We start from the raw sequence: 24,952 nt of genomic DNA, 5'->3' as shown, positions 1-24,952 counted from the left end.
ATTTATTACAAGTTATTTATTTCTGAACCGATTGTTTTCTAAATTGCACACAAAAATTGCATTTTACTTTTCTTTTTACCGGTTTATTCTAGTAGCACAATCATGTAGAACGTGTTACGGGTCCCGCGGTGAGGCATTGTGTACATTTATTTTCCCCAGGTCACTTTTCCCCCTCTCCCCGAGGGGGTTGCAAAATATATATCTTGGGAAATGGACCACACTGTTATTTGTGCTACTGGCCCTGCGGATCCTTAAAAGGGCTCTGAATATATAATTCTAGGCAAATATTTTTTTTTTTGAAAGGCCATCATTTAAAAGTTATAAAACAATGTCGAAACTGTAAATGATCAACAGAACAGTGCTTAGTTTCGGTTCATTACCACTGGCCTATATCCAGCTTGACCCGACCATGTTTGAATATGTAATTTGTGCACATGGCACACCAGTTTGTAAGTACTAGTAATTCTTACTTGTGCACTTTTTTTTGGTTCACGCTTTGTAATCATACTGGAACAAATCAAATGTCATCATGTATTCATTTATTTATATATTTTTGGGCAACTCATGTAAGATTACGAACAATGCATTACCAAGTTGTTAATATTTTCATGAAAATAGCGGGGTTTGTCAACGGTGTGTTTTGTTTACGAAACTTACCCATAATCCATTAGATGAAATGAAACTGAAAGCCACACAATCAACAATTATTTATTGTTTGAACTTAAGGGAGAATGGATCTCTTTATTAGTATTAAATACCAACAATAATTAACAGTAATTAAGTTTGTGAAAAGGTCTCTGTTTATTGACAAAAGTATGATTTAGAAAAAAAATTGTAAAAATAACTGAAAAAAGGACGATTTTGACCAAAAAAAGCATGTTTTCTGTGTTTGTCCGCGGAAAATGGGAATTCCGTTTTCAATGGCCGATTCCATGATTTCTGCGGGTTTTCCCACGTTCACGGATTTTCGGTGGCTCTAGGTGCGGCTCATGTACGGACGCAGGTCGGAACTTTGTCTAAAACCAAGTGGTGCGGTTTATACACCAGTGTGTGTAATAGGCCAGAAAATATGGTACATCACTTTTTTTTTGTCTGTATTGGTGGCAAGTAAACATTACTTAACTTCTTTTCTTTTTAAGTTTGTGTCAACAAAAATGTTTACAGGTATTTAAAAAATAGCAATAGTCAGCAAGCTCAGAGCTGGAACAATAAAACATAAATGGATATAGTTTATAATAATAAAACATGACACTAACTGAACACACAAAAACGGAATTTGCAAAAATCTGAAACGGAAAATCATCCCCTCTACTAAAGCGTCAGTCAATCAGTCGAAATCACGTGGGTTTGTTTGCCACTCGGAACTCCCCGGCCGATTCTGTGAGACATCGGGGAAAATCGTAATTGGCTGAAGTATTCCGAATAGTAAACATACCAGAGCATTCGATTGGAACAGAGTGCATTCGATTGGAAAATAGCTCATGTGTCGCCAAATCACAAAAATCTTAAGCAATTAGGCCCTTTGTGTACATGTGTATAACTACAAACATTTAAAAACATTATTAAAAAGTAATGTAATTTATTGTCAGACAGTACAAATTACTGCAACTGACTTGAATAAAATGTCATGGATGGGTCACATATTACTGGTGGCCAATTTATCAGTGAAAAGTTAAATCCAAAGAAGTGACTTGTAGATCTATTTCTTAAGTTTTCATCCCCCCCCCCCCCCCCCCACACACACACACATCATTTGGTGGACCGAGTCAGAAAAGCACTTGCTTCAGGCATCATGGCCACTGTAAATTCCAAAAACTAGTTCTAGTGCAATATGCTTACTAGGAAAAAATTAAAATTTGTTTAATGACACCACTAGAGGATATCGATTAATTAATCATCAGCTGTTGTCATGTCAAACATTTGGTAATTCTGACATGTAGTCATCAGAGGAAACCTGCTACATTTTTCCATTAGCAGCAAGGAATCTTTTATATATATGCACTTTCCCATAGAGAGAAAAGCCCATACCATGGCCTTTTGACTAGTTGTGGTGTCCGTCTGGAACAAGAAAACCCCTAATCAGTTGAATGAATCTACTGAAGTGATTCAATCCTGAGACACAAGCAGTGAGCCTTCAACCAACTTGGCTAAATCCTGCCCCGCTTACTAGGAAAGAAACGTATTCTACTCGAGACAGCGCAGAATGCAGTTGTGTTTAGCAAACGTCGAGGTTTCTCTCCCCCCCCACCTTTGGGGCTGTGCTGCACGAGCTTGGCCGCTTGGCCAAGTATCGTGTTGAACACAATAGGAGCACGGCTATTGTCACCTTGTATTATGGTGACAATAAACAGAAGAGATCGGGAAGTAGGAGGAGACGTCATCCCACGGCAGCTCAGGGGGGACCAAACCGGGCGGCTCAACTGCCAGGGGCGGTCCCTACTGCTTCACAGAAGAAGACGAGATCGGCAGGGGCGGTTCAGGGGGAGCCAAAACCGGCAGCTCAACTGCCGGCGGCGGCCCCTTCTGCGTCGCCGTCCCCCACGAACAGCAAAGGGGGAGCCAAAGCTGTCGGCTAAACCGGCCCCTCCCCCTGCAGCACCAGCGCCGATGGAAACAGGAAAAGTGTCATCCGCACCAACCAATCCACCGGCGTCTCCACGAGTTGTTGCAACAGCGGTTGCAGAGCGTGAAGCCAAGAAGAGGAAGGTGTCGGTCCAGGACTTGTCCGACACACAGCCCACGACTTGGCAGATCGAACGCAACAAGCTTCCTGGACGGTACCGCAACTGTGTGAAGGGGGAGTTCACTGCGACCTCTCAGCTGCCAGGCCCCTTCGTCACCAAGAGCTGGAGACCAACACCAACTGGTCAAGGGCGGTACAAGTTCCAGTACGTAGAGGGAAGTCGTACCTACTACCTGACGTCGGAGCGGAACGGGATGTACCGGCAAGGCTTACTGAAATCAGACATGGATAATCCAATCGTCCATCGGATTATCAAGCTGATACTTCCGGAAGACTACTCAGTAATACTTCGGGGAGAGTGCTACATCGACCTGCCTCACTTCTTCCCGAAGTTCCGAGCTGATCATCCCATCAACTCGCCATGAGTTCCGCTGCGTACCCTCTCCTAGGACATGTACTTCCTTGTTTAGGGCTCAGTCGGACTTTAAAAACATTTTTGGCCGCAGTTCAAAATTGATTTTTTTTTTTTTTTTGTAAACAGTCCGACGCAGTTTATTTTGGCAGCCCGTCTAAATTGCTCAAATCACCTTAAAACCTTTTCGGTCGAGCACTTTTATTGTTTGGACTTAAATTTTGGTAGCACATTTTGGTCTTCGGTGTTTGACCTAACTACTAAATTGGTATTCCAAATTCCGCCCACCTCAAAATTATCCCCCCCCCCCCCCCCCCCCCCCCCGCCCGGACCATATAGATCGGACTTTAAACTTTTAGACCTTCGTTCAAAATTTTATGTCAAAATATTATTAAATAGTCCGATCCTCTCTTCTTTCTCTTATTTATTTTTGGACTGTCCTTCTAAAATGCTCCAAATTATATAAATATTCGGCCAAGCAGTCAATTCCCACTATTTAATTTTTAGATGTAAATTTCAAAATTATCCCCTTAATTTTGTTCTGTCCCGGAGCAAGTCACTGGCTATCCAGAGACAGGCCCCGGGACGGACATGCTCGAAACTCTAGTGGTATATGGGCATGTTAAAATTATTCGCACTCGCACTCTATTTGTCATCACAGATTAGTTATTTAGCCAATCAAAATGGATTTTACATGGTATCCATGAATCAATAATTACAAAGTGTTCAGATCATGTTTGTTAAAGAGGCACTGGACCACTTAATGAACTTATACCAAACATATCAGTGTTCTCGCTGCTCCATTTAAGTGGGGTGCCCCGCCCCGCTATTCCATTTTACCGCCCTCCTTTCACATTCCCCGCCCTCCTTTATTTTTGAGCGCCCTCCTTTATTTTTGAGCGCCCCTCTTTATTTTCCAGCACCTATCTCTGCTATTTCCAAATGCACTTTTTTTTCACACAAAAAACAACGATCAGTCTGCACACTGTGACATCAAAGGAAACAAGCCGCGTTGTGTACAAAAAAGCAATTGACAAAACATTTACGACAGTTACCGTAACGTAATTTAACAGTATTTTTAACAGCCTCTATTTTGTCTAATATGTGTATTCATTTGTATGTTTGACAGACACAATAAAAGTTATATTTTATGTAAGCAATGAAAACATTTTATTTTTTACGGATTCGGCAATCTCCGATTGAAAAAAAAACCCTCTTATTTGGCGCTAAATTTGTCACGTGATCAGAACGGTCATTCTGTCTTTTGTTTCCACCAACTATCGTTTGATATTTTGTCCTCAGTTGCAGATATAATTGCTTGAAACTGATGATTTTTACTTTCTGTTATTCTGTTTATTCAGTAGTTCTTTATAAAATATTGTAAACTTTTAATTTTGAGGGGATATGAAAGCTTATAAAAACAACGGAAGTGGTAGTGTTTATTATTAAAGTCATTTATCTGGAGTGCCAAATAATATATACACCGTCTTTACAAAAACGAAACTACTTTTTATCAGATGGCGATATTTTATCACAGCGATCGATTCATTCGATGAAGATGGAAATAACAAAAATGTATCTGACATTAGATCACTTTACAAACATCTTTATTGTTTTTCGTATATCTTGAAATCTTTATTAAAAATAATATTATTAAAACTGTGATCGGTCCAGCAAAACCGGAACTGCCCGTGAATGTCAGACCGATATCATCTTCGGTTCAATTAAAAGACGAATCTTTTTATAAACCCCTTTGCACTTTTTTGTAGGCAAAATAAGGAGTATGTCTTTTCTCAAAGTCTACCAACACAAAACAATATGGTAACCAAACTACTCCTCCCCCCCCCCCCCCCCTTTTTTTTTTTTTTTGCTTTTCGTTTATTGGTGGGGTTTTTTTTTTTTTAAGGGTGTGGTGCCGAGCGGCCGCCCTCCTTTAATTTTCACCCAGCGAGAACACTGCATATGTATGGGTTAGTAGTTATTTCAAAATAGAATACCGTGCAGGGCTCACCATGCCCATTGCCAAATTAGCCAATTGCTCATTTCTATACAAAGTGGCTACAACTTTTACTCTTTGGCTAATAACATATCCCATAAATTAAACATATTTTAAAAAATTTCAAGGATATATTCAGTATAACTGAAAACTGGCTAAACAAAAAAAAATTCCAGCATGAGCCTACAGTGGCTCCGAAATGGTTTTGTTTACATTAATTATGAAATAAGACAAACTACTGACAATGGAAATTTTTTTTAATATATCCCACCCACATGGTCATGAATTTAGCAGATTCATGAGATGGACCCCAAGAAATAAAAAATCCACACAAGATTCTCATTCCAATAAATATGTCAGTTGTTAATACTTCATAGAAAAGTATCAATGTAAGGAATTGGATTATGGGAGTGGCTTTAAAGTGAATGGGCTTTATTTAGCACTTTCATTTACATATCATATTTACGGTTGTTCACAGCTCACATAAGTAACTCTAATATAGTATAATAATAAATCAGTTTCACTAATTAGTCAATATGTAATTTTGTTAGGGGTGTGTCAGCTAATATCTAGAGCAAATAGATTAGAATTCATCCTTACTAGTTCTCTGATCCAAAGAAAAACACAAAGTGGTGCAGCTTCTTATTGGAAGGTCTCTTCACGTCAGCCTTTGCTTCAATGATCTGAAAAGAATATAGTTTTCACAATTAACCATGCATGTTTATGTGCCAAACAAGATACATGTCTATTAATTCAACAGATTTAAGGGATGGGGGCATTTGACAAAGTTCTGCATAATGCAAGACATTTGAGTGATCATTTAACATAATATTCAATGGATGGGGGGAGCCATGGGGCTAAATGTTCTTGTTCAAAAGAAGCAACTTTAAATACTAATAAAATAACAAATAAGACAAAATCTGTTCTATTATATAACAACTATTATGTTACAATTTCCAAAAATGAAAATGATAGGCCTGACATTTTAAAAAGCAACCAGTGATCATGACACATTTTATTAATTTAAAAAGGTGTTATTTTGCAGGCTAGATTAGGGCCTGTTAAATATATTTTATTTTCTATAAATCATCTCAGATATATATGTAATTATACTTGACATTTGAATTTTATCTTTAATAAACTGTATTTGAATAAGAATAGAATATAGACAAGATTTAGTCTTCATGATGTATCCCCAGTAGATGAACAATGAGTCTGCCCCATCTCCACGACCAACATGAGGAAATTCATACAAAAGTTACCTTGCTAAGAATTTGTAAAAGTATAATGTGGTCAAAGAAAATGTTCTCTCTTTTTAACTGGACCAAATGTAAACAGTTCTAACGATATACCTAACAGCTATTTTATAATGTGATAAGATGTCACTAAAGATTTTTTTTTTCTTCATATTATTCTGGAGGAACAGGTGAAAAGGACTACAGTATTGCTGTACGGTCCACTAAAATTCCTACAGTTAAAGTAGCTTTAAATTATTTAGCTAATGAATAGACTAACTAAGACACTAATCTAGATTCAAAAATGCAGAAGTGACTTCTGCCTTCACAGAAGAAAGGGGTAAACTTTGAGAAAATTCTGCAAAATTAACCAGTGACTGATCAAAGCATTGTTTTATAAATAAACTGCAACCATTTTTCATTTTGACAATTTTTTTCCTTATATCCTGCATCAAAAGGTTCTACTTCTATTAATAAAATTTAAGCAAAAATTTGAATATTTTCATTAAAAACACAATTAATAATTAATATGCTATTTCAAAATCAAAGTAAAAAGAAGCCAGCCGAGAACTAAACAACATTTAACTGACCAAGTGTAAATGGCACGCTGATACCCAGTTTGGCACAAAGAGAAACAAGCGACTGATAAAGTTTATATATATGTATACAAAGATTAAGTAAGCCAGATTTGTCGGAGATGTGAATGTGTTACATACAAGGTGGTAATAAACAAGTTGTGGTCCAATTGTGTATTGAATAATTGATTTTGAAATCGGATAAAAAAAATAATATTATGGCGACAATGACTTCTCAAAACTTCTAACAATCCAGAGACTTCAGCAAACCTTTGGCAAAACATTGCCATTTTGCTCCAGTCTTGTTAATATTGTCAACATTTAACAAAAACCATATAGAACTTTTATCTCATTTTAGTTAAAACCACTTTATTTGTATACTGTTTCCAATTAAAAATAATAAAACAACTATTAATCAATAATCATCCAATCTTGTTGCCAATATTGGACTGATGAATATTATTTATTCATTATTAGTATTAAAATTACATTGTTACTGAATAATATTGCTAAGTTTTATTAAATTTTGAATAAAATTCAGTTAGAACTTGAATTTGAATAATTAAAAATTACTTAAACAAAATATATTTCAAAAGTTGTGTTTTGTTGTCAAAAAACTGGTCTAAGGGCAGATAACTCTGCAAAACCCTAAATCAACTACTTTTGTTTTGTGGTTATACAACATATAATTGCCATCATGCTTCATTGAAAAGTAGCATTTTGAATTATATTCGATGCTGGCATCCTCTGAAGCAAACAAGCCATTCATTTCATGGTAACGTTGACGCCATGAAACTCTTCAAAACACAATGCGCATCCATATCGTCTGTTAAACACCGGCAACCGCATAAAAACCAACCTTTCCCGGCCAAGCAGGAAAGCCCTTCATCTTTGCCCTGAAAAAAAAAAAAAAAATACAGTTAGATCATTTCATTGCAATGACAATATTTTGTGATAACACTTCCATTAAGCAATAATAGTATAAAGCTTACCACACAAGATCCCCAACTTTCAACTTTGTCGCCATTTTGTAGATTTTCACATGTATCGTGCAGTGTATTATGGGAATGTATATAGCGTTCATGGTAGGGGCGCCATTAGGGTGTGTGATTTGTAATTGAGGCCTCGTTGAGGTAAGAATATATTTTACACTTTAAACTACTGCTGCTGGTAGTAGTGCCCGGTACATTGGCGGATCCAGATGTGGGACACAGAGGCCATGTGACCTCCCCACCGCCTGTTTAATGGACCACAATACGTGGCACTGTAAGTCATTTAAATACTGTTTATGTATTTATGAATAAACGGACTTGATTTGTTTCAAGTGCCCTTTTTAATGGGGGTTTTTGTTGTTGTTTTTTTAATTCATCATCTACAATATAAAACACTAAACTGCCAGGCAAGTGCATCTCTGAACATCTTTATTAACTGAACACATATTTTACTGCATAAACAACAAATAGAGTGAGCACAAGTTTGTCAACTAGATAATTGTACTAGTATACATAAAATAATATAATAGTGACAGTTACATAATTATGATATAATAGTAATGTTTACATATATATTATATGTAGGCTTACATATATAAAATTTATATAGAAATTTATTTTAATGACAATCAAATTGAGGAAATATGAGTATTATACATATAGATACAACAGGACTTTGAAAGAAACTAAAGATAACAAAAATAAGCAAAGAAGTACATGACCGGCAAACCATTATCTAGACTCCTTTTAATTAAAACGATGGGTTTGTTTAATAAATTTGTGGACACAAACAAATATGTTTTTATTATAGAGATCACTTAAGGTATTTCGTCGATATAAAATCAGTAATAAATTTATTGGTTGTACATGTTGTAACGATTTACACAGAACCTGCCCCTGTTGCACCTTTATTTTACAAATTTTCCGGGAGCATGCGTGCCCCGAACCCCTCCACATATCTTGTTTCCCTTAAAGAGAGCTTCGTTCATTTGCTGTCGACAAACTCATGCGTGTGTGCTTGTGTGGACGTGTGTATGATTGTTGAAACTAATTAACTGTGTATGAAAGACTAAAGATGTTTTTTCCAGAGAAAAAAAAGAGCCGAATTTCTTGTGATGTAGGACTATCCAACAGACACCTCTCTCCCCATCTCCACCCGGCCTCAGTACTACACGCAAAAGTAGGCCTATATATAGCTTTGTTTTCAAAATGAATTTACCGAATTTAACAAATTCTCTGGGGTGCCTTGTTGTTGGAGCTAGAATGTAGGGATGGAGTGAGCTCCGTGGTCTAGTGGATAAGCTGCTGGACAATCAAGCTGACGACAGTGCTTCAAATCCCGTCAAAGCTGGCTCACACATTCATTCATCTTTTTCATCTATCACCTTCTGCCTATCATTCTCATTATCTTAATATAAAAAACTTTCCAGTTTCTCCCACGATTTCGATCTGTTTCGACCCTTTCTGTCAGTTTCCTCCGACTCTGTCTTCTGAGCCGTCCACACCATCGCCTACCTGTCTCAACTTCCTCCACGGGTGCAGTCTCTGTGTATTTCCCTGCACCCACCTGGCACCCTCGTCCTCTGCCGCTAATAAAGCTGGTCTGACCCACGGCACTAACTAACGACCGCCGGTAGTAGGGGTGCATAGTAGGTGGTTACAAGTGCCTCTTAACAATGCCAGAAGTAACTACTGAACACTCCCCGAAGTGGTCAGACTAAGCCCACAGCTAAAAGCTGATGGGGAATGGCAGGTGTGTGGCACAGATAGCCACAAGAGACAAGCACCTGTCGCGGTTGGAGAGATAAGGACTGGGATGTGGAGGTAGACAGCGAAAGAAGTTGAAAGATAGGCGGAGTTGCCAGATCGGGAAGAAATGAGATGGAATTCAAAGCAGAGAAAGGAAAGGGGGCAGTGGGATAAAAAAAAAGAAAAAAAAGAATCTAGGGATGGGTTTCATTTTAAGACTCAAAAGAGACGCAGACATTCATAGGCGTACTACGGGCTCACGTTTTTTTTGTAGGGGTGGGGGGTGGGGGGGGGGGCGGTGCCAGAATTAAACAAAAATGCCAGAAGCTGGATAACAACATTTATTCATATTATCATTACTGCCAAACAGCTATTTAGAGTTGCAAACGAATCATTACGCATTTTTATATGGATTACAACTAATTTTGCTGGTAGAATGATTGAAATACTAGGTAAAAAGGCCTCCGGTTAACACATTTTGCCCGAATATCTCTATCATATTTGCCCGATTTTGAATGCCATAATGTGTGTGTACGCACTTTTTGGGGAGAGACTGGGTTGTGGTTTTGTGTATATGTAATATTTGATATTACTTGGCACAACTCATTTATACTGTTCATGTATTTATGGATAAATTTATTTGATTTGATATTTATGCCTAGATTAGTGTTTATGATATAATATTTTACCATATTGAAGAACAAAACTACTTGCGTCTATTAACACGTTTGTCTGTCTGAATGTATTTATTAATATATAAATAATATATTTTTTAAATTAATACATGAACAAACAAAATAATATGACAATGTTAGAAATCGCAATTTGTTAAAACATAGGTTTATATACTATTCCAAAACAATCAAAGGAGCACCCGTGTAGTAATTATATGTAGATACATTATGATATCAATCAGAACTATATTTAATTTGTGTTTTATGAAAGGACATTTTTATAAGTCCATGAGAAATATGTACATATTACTGAACTTCAATTTTGCTCAGTAATAAACAGTGATGCAAATTATATATAGGACATATATTCCCAAATCGTTTCAACTCAACACATATACCATATCATGTTAGCAGGTTTGAATGGGTTGATGTTGAGTAATTTATCCCGCTTATTAAACATTTCCGTGCAAAACTGACCAACCATAGGAGACAGGTCTGCGGGACATTTAAGAATAAAAAATGGGTTTTCCAATGAATTAAGAGTTTTAAATAATGGACATAGATGACAAAGTTTTTGATAGCAAGTCTAATTCATGTTCAACACCATAATTACATATTTTGCACAATCTATCCTCCCTTTTAATTTTCCTGTATCTCCCTCGCTTAATTTCTAATCTGTGTACACATATGCGAAGTTTTGTTATTGCTCTTCTAAAATTGATTCTCTTTTTTTTTTAAAGTTAAGTAGGCCTACGGATCTAAACTACATATATGGTTTTAGAAGACGCTTGTAATACAATAATTTTTTCGATTCTGTGAGTTTGTTTCAATAATATGTTTGATTTTTTAAAATTAATATATATATATATTTTTTTTCTTCCAAACTGTTTTTGTTTAGCCTAACATCTAATGAATTTATAATAATGTTATTTGTCTTAAACATAGTGTTCATACCTATGCCAGCTAGTGGTACCTTCTGAGTGTAATGTTTTCTACATAGCACAGCATCAGCTAGTAACGAATGACCCAAAGGAACGTTTTTCTAAATGGGCCCGATATTTGGTCACACGGACGTTTATATTGATTATTAAAGGTGGTCTTCCTAACTCACTCGTACAGGCTATATTTGTTGTATATCTTCCAATTTGAAGATTAAGTTTGCAGAATTTAATATGTATTTTTTCAAAAGGTTCAGTCTAAAGAATCCATAAATTTGCTATGGTCATTAGGCCTATTTTGTTTTGCTTGCAGGCCACTTCCTCAAATTTCAGAATTATATAGGCCTAATAGTATTGGTTTTACCAAAGTATCAAATAACTTAATTCTATATTTGTGGTGGGAGTGATGATCATGCAAAGCAACTTTGATGTTTAAAAATAATTTTCAAACCTTTGTCGTGAAGATTCTGTTAGCTTTATGAAAATTAGGCCTACCATTTGATGCTATTATTATTATTATTTTTGTTTTTGAAATGTAATTCATTTCGATTTTAAATTCATGTTGCATAGATTCACTTATAATAACGTGTGTCTAATTAGTAATATAACGCTACTAAATAATTTTTAACACAATCTGAAAATAATGTCCCCCCAAAATTAGCATCTATAGTGCAGTCGGTATTGAAATTGTGCTTAGTTTCGGTTTAGATTCATCTAAATTTAGGTATTTTGTATGGTCACGTGATTTTGGGTTGACGTCAACCGGTTTACTTCCGTGTTCTTCTTCATACAAACATAGTTCACACTGTACTTACATTTATTTTTGCTTCTTTGCTAATTTAATGGAGCTTATTAATGATGCTATTAAAGAAAACACTTATATGATAACGACATGCATATATGCGTCTTTCGATATATGTAGTTTTAAATTATTACAGTATCTATTGCAATCAGCTGGTGCGGATGAATGTTATTAGTAAATACAGAAGCATACTATTTTCTTCTCAACCAATAACAGCTAATTAGTAACGCCTGTCCTATACCTACATGTCCACAATTTATTGACTTTGATCTATTAAGCTCATCAGTACAAATAAGTGTGAATACAAGTAAACTATGCAATGCACATAACAGGATGTAATTATAATATTACAGTTCATAACAGCATACTTGGACAATATATAAGACAATATTATAGGAAATTATTGGAGGGTATTTATCGTTAGGTCCTACATTAAATAATTTAAATTAGGAAAGATTATATATATATATATATATATATATATATATATATAAACAAATACATAATATAAAAGGGACAAATTAAGATTATAAAAAAGGTTTGCTGCCAATTATATTTTTTCTCAACTAAAAAGCATTTTAACGACTAAAATTAAATTAGCATCTCGCATTTTCTTATTCAGAATTTTTCTACATATATACAAGATGATCTGGTAGTTTTATTGTTTGTAGCACTTCAAACATGATTTTACCTTTTAATAATTACGTATGTACACATTTTTTAAAAATAAATAAATATATAAATAAAAACAACAGTAGGAAGTAAAATGAAGTTTAAGCTAATAATGCATTAAAATTATGTATACACATATACATGTATAGTGATATTCAAAACAGGAAAATATATTCAATATGTTTGTGTTGTCATTAAAAATAATATATTGTTACATACTACAACTATAGCAAATTCAAAACAGTCCCTTTAATTTCAAATCAGTGTCTGTCTACTCAATTCGTATGACGGCCATTTTTTATTATATATTATTTAGTTGTTTATTATTAATTATTGCTGGCTGCAAGGCTGACTGTATCCATGATACCTCACATACATTGCTACCACACATACAGACAGACAGACAGACAGACTGACAGACAGAAAGACATTTATATTATGTTTAATTATTACTGCTTTAATATTACTTCATGTCCATTGTAACATATGATAAACCATATTAAGATGGCCGAATACAATAATTAAATCAATACTGCGTCGAACAAAACCTATAGGTTTCTCTGTTTTAATATGCTTTTTCTTCTTTTTGTGAATAGTAATGAATATTAAAAATAATTACAGACAATGCTACTGACTGGAGATATCAAGTGGAAAGGCGGCGTCCCTCCGACCACTAATCAATACTTGTTTTTACCGTCTGGGACTGGCCAGTAATATCGTATGATACCAATCAAAAATGAAAAATATTGCCATACTGCCAGTTGCACAATGTTCGCGCTTTACTTTTAATTTTTTTAAATAAACAACAGGAAAGGTATATATTAATAGATGTGGAATTCTCATAATTACTATTGATTATTTATAGAAGAAAATATATCTAAAGATATGAACGCAGTTAATACATAGGCGTACGGGCTCACATTTTTATAAGGGGGGGGGGGGAGGGGGGCTGATTTTCTTCCGAAATAGGATTACAACGCTTATTCATATTAGTATTACTGCCAAACAGGGTTGTATGGATTACAACTAATATTGTGCACAGAATGATGAAAATACATGAGGAAAAGTGTTGTCCGAATTTGTCTATTGTTTTTGCCCGAATTTAATTATTCCCCCCAGTTGGCCCCCTGCCCCCTCCCATCCCCCATCTCGTACGCTTATGAGTTAATATATTTAAAATAATGTTGATAACACGATGTGTCAGTTACATATCCAGACGTCAAAATGCACCATACTAGCCAGACACAAACCTACATGTAGCTTTGGTGTTTTGGGGCCTTAATAATAATCCATTGTTGAGTCGTAGTGTCTATTTAAGAATACATATTTTATTTTATTTATTTACTCCCCACCCACCGTTCCCCCCTGATACTGCTATAAAATGCTATTGAAAATCCTCAAATAATTTACACCCACCTCTCCAAAATATAATAATAATAATGAATGTTTAAAATTAAAATTAAGTAAAAACTAAATCAAATTTATCCTCACAGTTATTTTAACCGAAAAATAGATACAAGGGGGTGGGGGAAGCCATACCACTAGAAGTTAAAAGTAAGCTAGGTATCAAAGGGAATATTTTACCATTAATAGACAACATGATAAACTGGTTTTGGATAAATTTTCAATGATCTATGTTGCATATTTGTCCAGTTATTTAACTTTTGAAAACGTAATCCCAATAGATTTGCACAAACGAAGAGTACTTCGGTTGGCTATATAAATCGAGCTGAGCACCATTTTTTCTTCCCAACATTGATTGTTTAAAATCCACGTATGTAGTCTACGCACACACATACACAAATTGTATTTAACAACATCCCAGCACACTATTTAATCGGAGATTTTATGTCTCTATGCGAGTGTTACGTTGTCTCCGCTTTTCATAAAACTAGTATTCTGTCAAGCAATACGCCTGTCAATGTAATTTATTATTTATACTCGATGACTCCACTACACCGGGTCATATCGATACTGTTTGTAAGGATGCCTACATCCTCTAAAGGTTGTGGCACGTCTGTTTGGTATTGTGGACATATTCTCCAAGGAACTGTTCATGTTGGATGCATATGGCATTCAAAGGAGTCTAATACAGAGAGGGGAGGTAACTAGTGTAGCTTTCAGTATGCCGTAAACCACGTATTTGATCACATATTTGTCAAAAGAATTTAAAGGGGAAAGGGGGACCCTTTCTTCCCAGACCAATAAGCATCCACACTCGATGACGAAAACGTTCGCGCTTTATTTGTTTTGTTGTGTTTTTGTCTTGTTGGTTTTGGTTTTTTTTTGTTTGTTTGTTTGTTTTGTTTTGTTTGGGGGGGGGGGGGGGGGGGTCCTACTCTATATAAGTACAAATAAACACATGGCTTGTGCTCTCACCCAACCCCTCCCACTGGTACTCCACCTTACAAAAAAAAGAAAGAAAAAAAAAGAGTTTGTTTTGTTTAATGACACCACTAGAGCACATTGACTTATTAATCATCGGCTATTGGATGTCAAACATTTGGTAATTTTTACATATTCTTAGAGAGGAAACACGCCACATGTTTCCATTAGCCTCAAGGGATCTTTTATATGCACCATCCTACAGACAGGATAGCACATACCACGACCTTTGATATACCAGTCGTGGTGCCACCCTATAAGTACTCCACTAGAGATTGTTGAAATTTGAGATTTGCCCGTTTGTTTATTTCAATTATGGACCAGTATATAAATAGTTTGAATAATAGACCGGAAGATCTTTAAAAAAAAAGAAATGATTTCGATGATTTATTGACAAAATAGGTAGACAAAACTGATATCACTGTTTATTATTATAATTTTGTGTTGTTGTTGTTGTTATTATTATTATTATTATTATTATTATTATTATTATTATCATCATCACAAAATTATGTAATCTCAGGTTGAACTATATTTAATTAGCAAATATGTAAATGAAATACTTAAAATACAAGTAAATTTGTTTAATATTATAAAATACAGCCATGGTCATTTTAAAAAATAGTTAAGTATATTTTTGTATTTGGTTCTTGACGTCCTCACTGATTTTAGTTATGGTATCGGATGTTTTATTGTACGTCTTTATCAAAATGTCATGTGAATTGTCTTGTGAAACAATTTTGTTGTTTTGTTTAGGCCTATATTATTTCTTACAATGGTGCGCATAACAATGATACAATACTAATAATAATAATAAACCTACAAGTAAAAATATATTTTATGTAATATTTTATTTTCCTTCGCATTTTACCAACACATTTGAGTCATGTTAAAATTTGTTCTATTTTTAAAATAACGGTGCACATTATATTGTGAACGCAGCCTTATTCATCAAAGTGCATCGTACGAATAACATTGCAGCAAAAGCCAATACCTAATATGAATTTATCGTATTCGTAGTCTACTATAGACTCTGGAATTCTGATAACGACATCGGCCTCGGTATGAGAAAGCTGAAACTTGTTGTCAAGAAAATAGTACTGGAACAATAGGACCTTACTTGGATTTGGATCCATGTAATGGCGAACTTTGATTGTAAGAGGAAACATGTTGTTTATTTCGCATGTTTTGTTATAATGTCAGTGTTAATGACACTGTGATGGATATACCATCAAAGTCAATGTTGTTTTTCTTGTGAGATATTCTTTACTACATTCCAGAGGACTACAGGTTTCACACGTCCAGGTTTCAACATGTAGCCTGATTCTGGGCAACTTGTGTCGTCAGTCTGTTGACTGTGGGCCTCTGAGTTTTTGCACTGCTTGTGGGACTGTTGTGTTCATTAAACACCCGATCTGGCTTTACCCTAATTAGCTACGTCTTCAGAGTAACAGCTAAGGAAATGTCCGACCAACAAAGGTGAGAAAAACTTGTTAATAAGTTACGAAGACGGAACTGGTCGATTCAGTTGACATGACACTTTCCCCCACATTTTCATATGTTGGCTCTTAGTCGGTATTAATTTTCTTTAATAATTTTTTTTTTAAAGTTTACAGTTGAGACATAATTTGTGCTGGTCATTATCAGGTATGCCCACAATACCCCCACCCCTTCCTTAGTGTACCATATAATGAACTATATTATCTGAATACATACTGCAGAACCTTGGAATATGTCTTAAAGCTGACATCATTTACCACTGGGAGTATCCCAAGTAGTATATTCTCTGACCCCAAAACTATTATATGTCATGACAAGGCAGTTTGCATGAATGTTTCTATTTTGCATATAATATATATAGTAATAATCTTTAATAATACAGGTATGTGCATTGATCATATTTATTTATTTACTTTTCTATTTCGTATTTGGACAATCTTAATACTACGGTCAAAGACAGTCATGTCTTGCACCGGCGTAGGAAGCGGGGGGTGGGGGTGGGAGATGTGGGCTAAGGACGTAAGCCTATATAAGATCGGGTGGGGGGAGTCTCGTATCATATGAAATGATCATCAGTGGCAATATACTTATGCTCATTTAAACCTTTGCTCACTTTACAAGGTATGTTTACACGTCAACGTTTATTCGTCAACAATAAAAATAAGAAGTGGCATACCATGACAAAAATAAGATACAGAGTACGAAACCACTATGGTACGAAATTACCAAACATTATTGTACGAGATGGTAAAAAGTAGGTACGAAATGGCTATGGTACGAAATGACCAAAGCACTATGGTACGAAATGACCATAAACTATGGTACGAAATGACTTTGGTACGAAATGACTAGTAACCTATACAACATATCTTACTGTAATTTCGCTTGAAATTTATTTATTGTAAGGAAATGCAAAGTGATGTTATTGAAATTTACTGACTTTATTCAAATTCAAAATTAGCTATATTAATTACAAATTATAGTCATTTCGTACCATTGTGAAAAGTCATTTTGTACCACAGTCGTTTCGTACTATTGTGAAAAGTTGTTTCGTACTGGTCATAAAAAATTTGTACCAGTCATACAACTATGTACATTAATACTAGTTGTCACTTAGCAAGTTCAAGGTAATAGATGGGTGCAATGAATTTATTTTAGGCCTTTTATTAGAAAATATGCCTATAGATGTTAAAAAAAGAGAGAATCAATATTTGTTGTTAAAAAAAACAAAATTCCGAAGAAAGTTAAAAAGTTTGTTTTGTTTTGTTTAAAGACACCAGTAGAGCATATTGGTTTACTAATCATCGGCTACTGGATGTCAAACATTGGTAATTATGACATTTAGTCTTGGAGATAAAACCTGCTACATTTTTCCATTAGTAGCAAGGGATCTTTTATATGCACCATCCCAGACAGGATAGCACATACCATGGCCTTTGATATACCAGTCGTAGGGCACTGACTGGAATGAGAAATAGCCCAATGGGCCCACTGATGGGGATTGATCCCAAACCTACCACATATCAAGTGAATGCTTTACTACTAGACTATGTCCCGCCCAAATTCTGAAGAATGTTGTATTAAAAAACCCCAATCAAACAATATATTAGTAAACTGAATCATGGAAACAATATTTTCAGTTTACAATTCTGATTTTTTTCTTGTTTTAATAATATCACAAATTGTATAGCAAAGCAATTTTATATTGTTATGGAAAAATTAATCACCAAAAAAAAAGACCAGCTAGAGCAACAAAGTTTAGAAATACATTTCTTGATATGACAATTTTTCCAGCAATCACTTAACTAGTATGCTGATGAGATATGACTAGATACATTTCATGTTTATGTTATGGTACGAAATTACTCTTTGCAACATTGGTACAAAATGACCATGGTATGAAATGATTTTTTGCAATGGTACGAAATGACTATGGTACGAATTGACTAGGAATTTAATTATAATGCTTCACCACATTAAAATACAAACTGTTCTACTAATCTCAGTGTGCGATTTTGGTTTCTTAAGGATTCCAGTTTGCATATCTTTAGAGCCCGTTACCAACCCAGGGAGCCCTATATAATACTCGTTTCCAGTTGAACAGAAGATAAACCATGGAAAAGACTCTGGTTTCCCATGATTTTGAGATATATGTTGACCGTGTCATTTCAAAGAATCAATGTAATTTGTATACATAATTGTTACGAGACTGCATGGCTTGTATGCTAGCCAAGCTAGACAGTCCTACTAGGGTGTGAAAAGTGACTGTCATCAAGCTTAGTGTTGATTCAGTTCTTATTTATATTTTAATAGTAATACTATATAGGCCAAAGGTTATGTTGTGTGATTTAAAAATGTTTAGTAAAAGGTTTTTTTTATTTCAGAGCTTTTGATTTTAATACATTGCCATGTTAATTGTGATAGGATATATATATTCAGCTTATTGGATCATATTTAGAGAATAATTAACAAGCTACGAGGAATTACAGCTCATTTATCCCTCGTGAGTGAATGCTGCAAACCCAAGCCTCTGATGGGGGTTTAACAACATTCATTCATGAGGGACAGGTAATTTTTAACTCTTTGAAACGAGCTGGTTATTATTTTTATTATTACCCATTGTCTCTTTTAGTTGGTTTTGAATATAAAAATCCCTCATGTCTACAACAAAGCCACCTGCCATTATGTCATATAACCGTACACATATTGTATGATGTAATATAAGTGACATCATGGCCTAACAACATTATATTTACAGCAAAATGTTTACAATACAAAATAATACGACTGTGGTTGCATTAGAAAATAATTATTTTTCTATTCTATTAAAGCTGCTGCATATGTTTTAAGGATACCATGTCATGTTTATGAAACAAGAGAGTCAAAACTTTTCCGTAAATCTTTGTAAATCATATATCATCCACGTGCGTAATCAGACTCATGAATGAAAACATTAAATAATGAGAGTGAAGCTCTGGTCATAGGGAAGAAGCAACTTTTAAGCCATATAACCGTAAATAACGTGTTGAGTGCATTGTTAAATAAAACATTTCATTCCTTCCTTCCTTTTTTTAATTGTTGTCACAAAGCTGTAATCAAATTAGTTTGTAATGGCAGTTGACTGAACATTGTTGCAAATTTGGTCAGAATTTTGAGGGCTATATTATATGTCTTAATTTACATACATGTGTACCATTAGGCATCGGAATAAGCAATGCCATTGATAATTAGTGACAGGTTACTACAAAGACATGGTAACCTCTATAGGTTAACTTAAACACATTTTTATTTCCATTGTTATTTCTATAAAATCCCTTCATTGACACACTGATACTTTGTTATATTCATGAATTAGTATCACCATCATCACTGTACTAATTATTGATATAAAAATTTAAGTGGTGTGTTTTTTTTATTTATAAGATTTTGTGGATGGCAAAGTACTATTATCGACTTTCTTGACAGGTGGTAACCTCCTGGCAACCTGAACGACAGTTCTTGACTTATTTGCCAGTTTATGCTTCAACAAAAGTAAATTTATTAGTACATAAGTTTGCTTACTAATGTATTACAGGTTTTCATTCTGTGATAAAATGTCGTTTTTTTCATACAGTGGAAACAAGTCCATGTATTTGTAAAATTCAGACCCTGAATATATGAAATCTGTCTCTAGACCTGGTAAATGTTGAAGTTCCAAGGTGATCCAGTTTTAATAAAGTTCACTGAGTCAACCCCTGCTATTAACCTTTAGACTACTGGATTAATTTTTAACAAAAAACACATTGAGTGGGTAGTTTATAATTTTTACTCACATATATTCACTTAAATGTTTTATAAATACATGAAATAAAGTTCATATATGAATCGGTAAGTATTATTTTCATGTTTTTTTTGTTGTAATTTTTATTATTTTTAGATCAGCTAATGGTGATTAAAATTAGGCAAACAATCGAAAAAGTTGCATTTGTGGCCAGCTGTCCAGTATTTATGTTCCATTATTCCCAATAACAGTGGTTTTCTGACCAGAATTTTTTTTTAAAACCCGAACTACAATTCATATTGCAATATTTGGTAATTTTTGTTGTTGGTAAAACGATCAAATTTATTATCAAATTAGCTGTCACAATCAGCTATCAATCCGTGAAAATGAAGGTGACGTGCCGCCATTGTTGTGAAGCGAAAATACTTTCCGAAAACCAGTTTTTTAACTCAAAATATCATGGTATTTTCAATTGAAAAAAAATCAAAACAAAAGCCATCATTTAAAAAAAAAATCTTTTTTCTTTTATTATATTTCCGCTTCCGGTGAGTGTCGTGTGCAAAATGGCGGGAAATATGAATTGGGGAATGCACTGTATACAGTGTACAGTATGTCGACTAACGTGACGTCGGGGCAAGATATCTCGCCTGCAGTACTCAGAAGGTTAAGAAACTGTTCACTGCAAAAATGATGCCATTGGGTCATTCTGTGTCAAATCACCCAATGGGTTAAACCCGACCGTCTCAGATTTTTATGAAACTTGGTATACTTGTTGATTGGGATCCCACAGCATTTTAGGCCAATTAAACGAGTGGTGTGGGAGATACGGCCCCCCAAAGTTTCAGATTTTTGGCCAAAATGGGCGTGGCCGCCAACCTTTGAACTAGGAACTACTGGGCCAATCTTCATAAAATTGGTATTGTTGGAAAGACAATTTGACAAGGATTCCAAATCTGCCATTATTCTTCAGATTGGAGAATGATGGGGTACACTGACCGTTTGACCTTTGTTATGACCTTGAAATTGACCTTGTGGATCACGTGACCTTGAAATGACCTTTCTTGTAATTTAATCTCCCACATGTTAACTAAAACATATAAAAGTTTCAGAGGTGTAATCTTTTTTGTTTAGCCACAATATAGATTTAAAAAATGCATACCTACACGGATGATTGATACAATGCATTACAATGTACATTTTCTACCTGTATAGACTTCTCTGAGACCAAAAACTCATCTTTGGAGTCAAAATCCACCTGACATGTCTGAAGGAATGCCTGAAGTATATGAAAAGATGCCAAATGGCATGAGAGATTCTACACAATCATGCCCAATGGGTTAACAGGAAGTGTGGCTTCAGGCATGTCAGGTACTCCTTGAAATCCCCTGAGGAAATCCCCATTGAGCACATGGCAATTAGAAGTTTAAGACAAAGAAGTTTCTTGATCTGCATTTCTTTGACAATCTGAAGCTTTCAAGTTGGACACTAAGTCAGATGTTGATATGTAAGTATTATGTTTTCTTCATAAAACCTATTAAGTAATTTTGTCATGTCATATGGCCTTGCCATTGGTTTTGAACAAGGTTTCAATCAACTACAGTACAACCCAGTCTGAAACCAGGCTTCATCCAGTGATGTACTACATAATGTATTTGTACACCCAGTCACAGAGTGTGAATAGGTCTACCTTGACATTGATTAACTGATTTATACTTGAAAAGTTTGACCCAAATGCCCAAGGCTTTCAGGGCTAGATTTAATATTTAGGAAAGCATTGACTTTGTCCTGCAATGTGGTTTTGTGAAAAATTTCTCGTACGTTGTTCAGGATGAGATTCAGTTTCCATTGGGAAAATAAACAGGCTACCTTACATCCTTTTGTGACATACTGCAGATTTGGCTGATGGAACCCTCGAACACCATAACATTTGTGTAGTGAGTGACACTAGGAAGCACTCAACTGTAACTGTGTATGCTTTCTTGAGTGTTGTTATTCCATACCTTCAAACTGAGTTTCCTCATGTGAAAATTATCCATTATTTCACTGACGGCTGTGCTGGACAGTATAAAAATAAGAACAATTTTATTAACCTGTGCCATCATTAAGAGGACTTTGGGTTGGAAGGTGAATGGAACTTTTTTGCGACAAGCCATAGCAAAAGTGCCTGTGATGGAACTGGGGGGATGGTGAAGAGGTTGCTGACAAAGGCCAGTTTGCAGTGTCCCTACACAGACCCAATCCTGACAAGGGAGGCTATCATGGACTTATTCATCAAGAGTATTCCAGGTATTCACTTTTTCAACATCACACCAGAACACATAGCAAAGCATGAGTTGGAACTACAAGGGAGGTTTCAAGTGGCTAAAAAGTGAAGGGAAGACAGCAATTTCACCGGTTAGTTCCAGTGTCTAAGTCAAAGATGCATGCCTACAAGCCTGCAGAGTGACCCACCAGAACTAGTATCTGTCCGGGATTCTGAGGATGATATGACAGAGTTACCAGAGGAGCCTCCCATTGAAGCCAAGAAGCAAAACTATGTTTGTTGTCTGTATGACAATGAGACATGGGTTGGGCTAGTTGAGGACATTTCAGAAGAGCATGGAGACTTCTTCATTCGTTTCATGCACCCTCACGGACCTTCTAAGTTATTTCACTGGCCAAACGAAGAAGACACTTGTTGGATTAGTGAAGGGAACATCTTCTGTGTCATTGATACACCTTCTATTGCATCTTCTTGATGGATATACTCTCTGAGTAAAAAGGATGATGCTAGAATTACAAGACTATGGGGGAAGTGGGTGACCGAATGATTCTGTGACTGCTGAACTGGTGAGAAGGCAATGAAGGAAGTAGTTTGATATCATATGATCATAGCATGTAGGCCTACAATGTATTACTCAGTGTTCAAGAGAGACGGTGATTCCTAGCATCAGGAATTAGTCATTCGGGTTTACTTCAGTATAGCTAATCAGACGTTAATCGCAGAAAAGGTGTTATTTTCATGGACATGCAATTTTTTAATGTGTATTGCTGCTAAACAAAGAATATTACACCTCTGAAACTTTTATATGTTTTAGTAAACATGTGGGAGATTAAATTACAAGAAAGGTCCTTTCAAGGTCACATGATCCACACGGTCAATTTCAAGGTCATAACAAAGGTCAAACCGTCAGTGTACCCGATCATTCTCCAATCTGAACAATAATGGAATCCTTGTCAAATTGTCTTTCCAACAATACCAATTTTATGAAGATTGGCCCAGTAGTTCCTGAGATATGAGGGTTCAACGGTTGGCGGCCGCGCCCATTTTGGCCAAAAATCTCAAAATTTGGGGGGCCGTATCTCCCACACCACTGGTTCAATTGGTTCAACTGGTTCAATTTCGGATTTGGTGCTGTGGGATCCCAATCAACAAGTATACCAAGTTTCGTAAAAATCTGAGACGGTCGGGTTTAAAATATCAGTTTTTTTGGGTGATTTGACACGGAATGACCCCATTGGAAAAAAAAACCCCAAAGATGGTCCAAGGCAAAAAAGTGCCGTGGAGAATCACAAATTCCACGGCAATCTCCACAGCATTGTCGATTGCTGTGGGCAATTGCAGGGATTGCATGCATGCATTTACACTCTCATGCGCGCGCACACACACACACACACCAAACACACAACAGAAGAGGTTGTGAGTTTAATGACTGGAGTATTATGAGAAATCGACTCACTACTAAACTCTGGTATATATATATACTGAACAAAAAAAGAAACTTCCGATTTGTACATATAGTATTTGTTATGTTAAAGAATTCATTGTGTAACGAAAACACTTCAAAATTTGTAAAAAAAAATAACGTTGTTTACATTGTAGCATTTTTAGTATGCCAAGAATACCCAATAATTTACGCGAACGGGCGATTGGCATGCTTGATGCTGGCATGTCGACAGAAGACGTTGCAAGGCATGTTGGGAGTTCTAATCGAGCGATACGAAATCTTACGCATTTCGAACGACAGGAAGCACCAACGACTTGCCACGTCGTGGACGTCCGCGTGTTACAACACGTGGTCAAGACCGCTATATCATGAACATGCATTTGCGCAATCGATTCCAAACTGCCACTGCTACTGCTGCTAACACACCTGGGCTTCATAATAACCGAATCAGTGGGCAAACTGTTCGTAATCGTCTGCGGGAGAACGGTTTACATGCACGATGTCTTTACGTCGGATGCGTTTTACCACAACGTCATCGTCTTAATTGGGCACGTGTACACACTCGTTGGATACGGTGACGCTGGAATACCGTTCTTTTTTCGGATGAATCCAGATTTTCTTTACAACGTGGTGATGGCAGGGTGCGCGTCTACCATAGGAGAAATGAACGCTATGCTGACTGTTGTGTTCTTGAACTAGATCGTTTCGGGGGTGGGGGTTGTGTCATGGTCTGGGCAGCCACTGCCCATGGTTATCGTTCACCACTAGTCTTCATTGATGGCAAGTTAAATGCTCAACGTTACCGCGATGACATTCTCGCTCATCACGTCATTCCTCTGTTCCATAACAACACCAACATCTCGATTTTTCAG

The 24,952-nt window shown here is 35.8% G+C and overlaps 2 protein-coding genes across 8 annotated transcripts in view; one reads left to right on the top strand and one right to left on the bottom strand.

Annotated features, from left to right (window-relative positions):
• Positions 1-7,928, bottom strand: part of LOC121374983 (glyoxylate/succinic semialdehyde reductase 1-like) — a 94,835-nt gene extending 86,907 nt beyond the window's left edge. For all 6 annotated transcript variants that reach the window (XM_041502158.1, XM_041502159.1, XM_041502160.1 and 3 more), the window contains exons 1-3: positions 7,894-7,928; positions 7,761-7,797; positions 5,692-5,774 (exon numbers count right to left, since the gene is read on the bottom strand). In XM_041502158.1, coding sequence (XP_041358092.1) covers positions 5,692-5,774; positions 7,761-7,797; positions 7,894-7,928 — 155 coding nt within the window. The remainder of the gene's footprint in view (positions 1-5,691; positions 5,775-7,760; positions 7,798-7,893) is intronic.
• Positions 7,929-16,255: 8,327 nt separating this feature from the next.
• LOC121374053 (AF4/FMR2 family member 4-like) overlaps positions 16,256-24,952 on the top strand; it is a 156,031-nt gene continuing 147,334 nt past the window's right edge. For both annotated transcript variants that reach the window (XM_041500946.1, XM_041500945.1), the window contains exon 1: positions 16,256-16,592. In XM_041500946.1, the coding sequence (XP_041356880.1) occupies positions 16,576-16,592 (17 nt within the window). In that variant the 5' untranslated portion in view covers positions 16,256-16,575. The remainder of the gene's footprint in view (positions 16,593-24,952) is intronic.

The sequence above is a fragment of the Gigantopelta aegis genome, chromosome 6 (genome assembly GCF_016097555.1).
Source record: "Gigantopelta aegis isolate Gae_Host chromosome 6, Gae_host_genome, whole genome shotgun sequence".
NCBI lineage: Eukaryota > Metazoa > Mollusca > Gastropoda > Neomphalida > Peltospiridae > Gigantopelta > Gigantopelta aegis.
Note: the sequence above shows the minus strand (reverse complement) of the source record. Positions and strands in the feature narration are given on the sequence as shown.